This window comes from Triticum dicoccoides, chromosome 7B, assembly GCF_002162155.2.
Source record: "Triticum dicoccoides isolate Atlit2015 ecotype Zavitan chromosome 7B, WEW_v2.0, whole genome shotgun sequence".
In the NCBI taxonomy this organism is placed as follows: Eukaryota; Viridiplantae; Streptophyta; class Magnoliopsida; order Poales; family Poaceae; genus Triticum; species Triticum dicoccoides.
This window is the reverse complement of record NC_041393.1, coordinates 695,188,188-695,192,524: the sequence shown is the minus strand read 5'-3', so window position 1 is coordinate 695,192,524 and position 4,337 is coordinate 695,188,188. Positions and strand designations below refer to the sequence as shown.

The 4,337-nt window shown below is 43.0% G+C and overlaps 1 protein-coding gene across 1 annotated transcript; it reads right to left on the bottom strand.

Moving 5' to 3' along the window:
- Positions 1–3,011: 3,011 nt before the first annotated feature.
- On the bottom strand, positions 3,012–4,294 carry LOC119338302 (probable GDP-L-fucose synthase 1; the record flags this gene model as incomplete). The annotated part of the gene is made up of 1 exon (XM_037610595.1): positions 3,012–4,294. A coding segment is annotated over one exon (981 nt), but the record flags the coding sequence as incomplete, so codon positions are not given.
- Positions 4,295–4,337: the final 43 nt, after the last annotated feature.

Here is a 4,337-nt window from a genome sequence, read left to right as displayed (position 1 = left end):
ACTGAGTAACACATCAGGAAAAATGGTCATTCGACTTGTTACCTTATCTATTGTACATTACATACAAAATCCTGTAGTTAGTTCCCTTTTTTTTTTTTTGCGACAAGGCAGTTGCTCTCAATGTGTCAAATTCAATATAAGCCACAATGTTTTTACATATAATGGATTTTTTAGGATAAGGCAAGTCTAACTGAAAAAGGCTTATCCTTGACATCAAGTCTCTGATGAAATTAGTCTTCAAGGTTGTTGAGTTGCCGCAAATCTGATAGTCTTAGTGAAAATATAAAGCCCTGGAACAACAAGAACTTCATTTCTAGACAAAGTACCTGACACTAGTTGGAAAAAATTAAGCTTGCCACTTTTGCTTTGCAAGAACAAAGTTAGAATGACTCAAGTCTCACAGGAGCTTTTTCCATAACAATGTGAAAATCACCAAAAAATTAGTTTCTCTCTGCACCATTCTTACACTCTGAACTTGTTGAAAATCTCAATTGTATTGATAGTAGTAAGCAAACCCTTCAGGACAGACAATGTTCTTCACAAGAGAAAAACAATTATGCAGAACCAGCAAGGGCATCACAATCAAGCATGCGAACTCTTGCAAATGCACAATACTTTTCATAATAAAAAAGATACTCAGTATTATGCTCAACTGGCAAGGGAATGTCTGTAGGCCAGTTACCATTCAACATTTAAAGTGTTACACTTTCTGTGATGAAAAAACATGCTCAGGCTCAATTAAGATTGTAATGGTACACTAATTTGACCAATGTATTATTCAACCAACACATAAGAACCTCTTTTCTTTGATGCACTAATGCCTGGTAATTGTATGATCCAATATGCCTCCCAATTGATCGGTAGTAGAAGCTAAACCCCCACCCCCACAACAGTTCAATATCTTGGAATCATCAACCGTTTGTGTGTCTCAATCAAAGAAACTTCTGAAAGTTCCAAGGTTACCATCACAAGCTGCCCATCAGCTCATTAGGCATCTACAGATGATGAATATTTTGAGTAGGCAAATGAAACTGAAAGAGCTAGTCTTCAAGACTGTATGAGTTGCAGCGGATCAGATATTCTTAATAACAATATAAAGCCCCAGAACAAGAACTTCATTTCTAGACAAACTACCAGATACTGGTTGGAGAAAGAAAAAAGACCTTACCAGTTTATCCTTGTAAGAACAAGGATAAAACTTCTGAAGTCTCACAGGCTCTTTTCCCATAACGATATTAACAACACAAGAAACTAGTTTATCTCTGCACCGATTCTTACATTCTGAACTTGTTAAAAATCTGAATTGCATCGACACTCAAGTAAGCAGACTCTTCAGGACACACGATGTTTTTCGCAAGGGAAAAACAATCATGCAGAACAAGCAAGGAATGTGAGTAGGCCAATCACAAATTTGAAGGGCATCACGATCAAGCATGCGAACTCTTCCAGATGCACAATACTTTTTTCGTAACAAAAGAAAAACATTGTATCATGCTGAATTGGCAAAGGAATGAATATAGGCAAGTTTCCATCCGACACTTTCTGTAATGAAAAAACATGCTCAGCATCAATTAAGGTTCTATTGGTACACTAATTAGACCAATATATTATTCAACCAAAAACTACAAAGCAATCACAAAATGGAGGTAACTGTCCATCACTGACGTCAGGATCCTGAAGCCTTACAGTACTGAAGAAATGAATGTGATTCAGGTTCAGGGTGAAACTGTCTTTCCTGTATCAACTAGGGAAGTCCAATGATCAGGTAGTGCATTTCGAATTCTGGATAAACAGTGAGCATGTACGTAAAGAGAAGGAGCATCCATTTGATAGCACATTATCAGATGAATTATCCTTCCTTCGCTGAGTAGCACATCAGGAAAAATGGTCCATCGACTTGTTACCTTATCGTAAATTATTTCAAAAAAAAAATACTGTGGCTACTTCCTCACAATTTGTTAAATTCAGTATAAACCACCATGTATACAGATAGTGAATGCTTTCAGGATAAGGCAAGTCTAGTTGAAAGAGGTTTATCCTTAACATCAAGTCTCTGATGACATTAGTCTTCAAGGATTAGGACTGTTAAGATGCAGCACGTCTGATATATTCTTATAACAATATAAAGCCCCGGCACAAAAACTTCATTTCTAGACAAACTACCTGATACTGGTTTGAGAAAGAAAAAATGACCTTGCCACTTTTGCCTTGTAAGAACAATGATAAAAAAAAATCAAGTCCCATAGGCCCTTTTGCCATAATGCTATTAAAAACACAAGAAATTAGTTTGTCTCTGCACCGACTCTCACATTCTGAACTTGTTAAAAATCTGAATTGTATCAATCGTCTAGAATCACTACTGTTCAAAGTCTGGAATGGCCAGGTAGTGCACTTCAAATTCTGGATAAACAGTAAGCATGTAAAGATAAGGAGCTTCCATGTGATACATTATCAGACATTAACACATGACGAAAAATGGTAATGCAACTTGTTACCTTATTGTACACTACTACAAAAATCCTGTAGTTAGTTCCTATCAATGCATCATATTCGATATAAATCACCATGTTTAGAGAAATAGAGATAGTGAATATTTTGTTGAGGAGAAGGCAAGTCTAACAGAAAGCGGTTTATCCTTGACATAAAATCTTTAATGAAATTAGCCTGTAAGTTGCAGCACATCTGATGGTCTTAATGAAAATATAAAGCCCTGGAACAAGAACTTCATTTGTAGACAAATTACCCGATACTGGTTGAGAAAAAAATAACTTGGCACTTTTTCCTTGTAACAAACAAAGTCAAAATTTCTCAAGTCTCATAGGTCATTTTCCCATACGATATTAAAGCACTAGAAATTAGTTTCACTCTGCACCAATTTTTACATCCTGAGCTTGTTAAAAATCTGATGCATTGACAACCAAGTAAGCAGACTCTTCAGAAAAAATAATTATGCAGAACCGGCAAGGAATGTGTGTAAGACGGATACAAATTTAAAGGGCATCTTAATCAAGCATGTGAACTCTTCAATATCTGTTTCATGCTGAATTGGTAAAGAACGAGTGTAGGCCAGTTACCATCCAATGTATAAAGTGTTACACTTTCTGTAATAAAAGAACACGCTCAGCATCAATTAAGATTCTAATGGTACACTAATTTGACCAATATATTATTCGACCAACACATAGCAACCTCTTTTCTTTGGTGCACTAATACCTGGTACTTGTGTGATCCAGTATCCAACAAGAATAGAAACACTATTGATCATATCAAGATACAAACTTTAAGAGGCAAAGGAGAACATGATACCACCCTGTTACTTCTTGTCGGCGATGACATTCTCCACATACCACTTGTATGTCTCGACAAGCCCCTCCTTGAGGGGAACCTTGGGCTTCCACCCCATCCCATGTATCTTGGAGCTATCCATGAGCTTCCTCGGCGTGCCATCCGGCTTGGTCGAGTCCCATACTAGCTTCCCCTGGAATCCAACCACCTCCTTGACCAGCTCGGCGAGCTCCTTGATGGTAACCTCACTTCCACTCCCCACATTTACATGTTCCAGCCCAGAGTACTGGTCCATCAAGAAGATCACCGCATCAGCAAGGTCATCCACGTGCAAGAATTCACGCAGCGGGGAGCCAGATCCCCACACGACGACCTCGGGGGCATTGGTGGCCTTGGCCTCGTGGAACCGGCGGATGAGCGCGGGCAGGACGTGTGAGTTCTCCGGATGGAAGTTGTCCTGGGGGCCGTAGAGATTGGTGGGCATGGCGGAGACGGCGTCGAGGCCGTGCTGGATGCGGTAGGCCTGGCACATCTTGATGCCGGCGATCTTGGCGACGGCGTACCACTCGTTGGTGGGCTCGAGCGGGCCGGAGAGGAGGGAGCCCTCCGGGATGGGCTGCGGCGCGAACTTTGGGTAGATGCAGGAGGAGCCGAGGAAGAGGAGCTTGCGGACGGAGCCGCAGCGCAGCGCGGCGTCGACGACGTTGGTCTGGATCTGGAGGTTGGCGGCGATGAAGTCGGCGGGGAAGGTGGAGTTGGCGTGGATGCCGCCGACCTTGGCGGCGGCGAGCACGACGTAGCGGGGCCGCTCGGCGGCGAAGAAGGCCTCGACGGCGGCCTGGCGGGTGAGGTCGAGCTCGGCGTGCGTGCGGACGACCACGTCGGTGAAGCCGAGCGCGAGGAGGCGGCGCAGGATGGCCGAGCCCACCAGCCCGCGGTGGCCCGCCACGAAGACCCTGGCGCCCTTGTCGGCGAGGAAAGCCGGGTGCGGATCTGCGGAGAGAACAGGTTAGATGGCGGGAGAGGGGGGAGGACGCGGCGCGGCTGGGGGG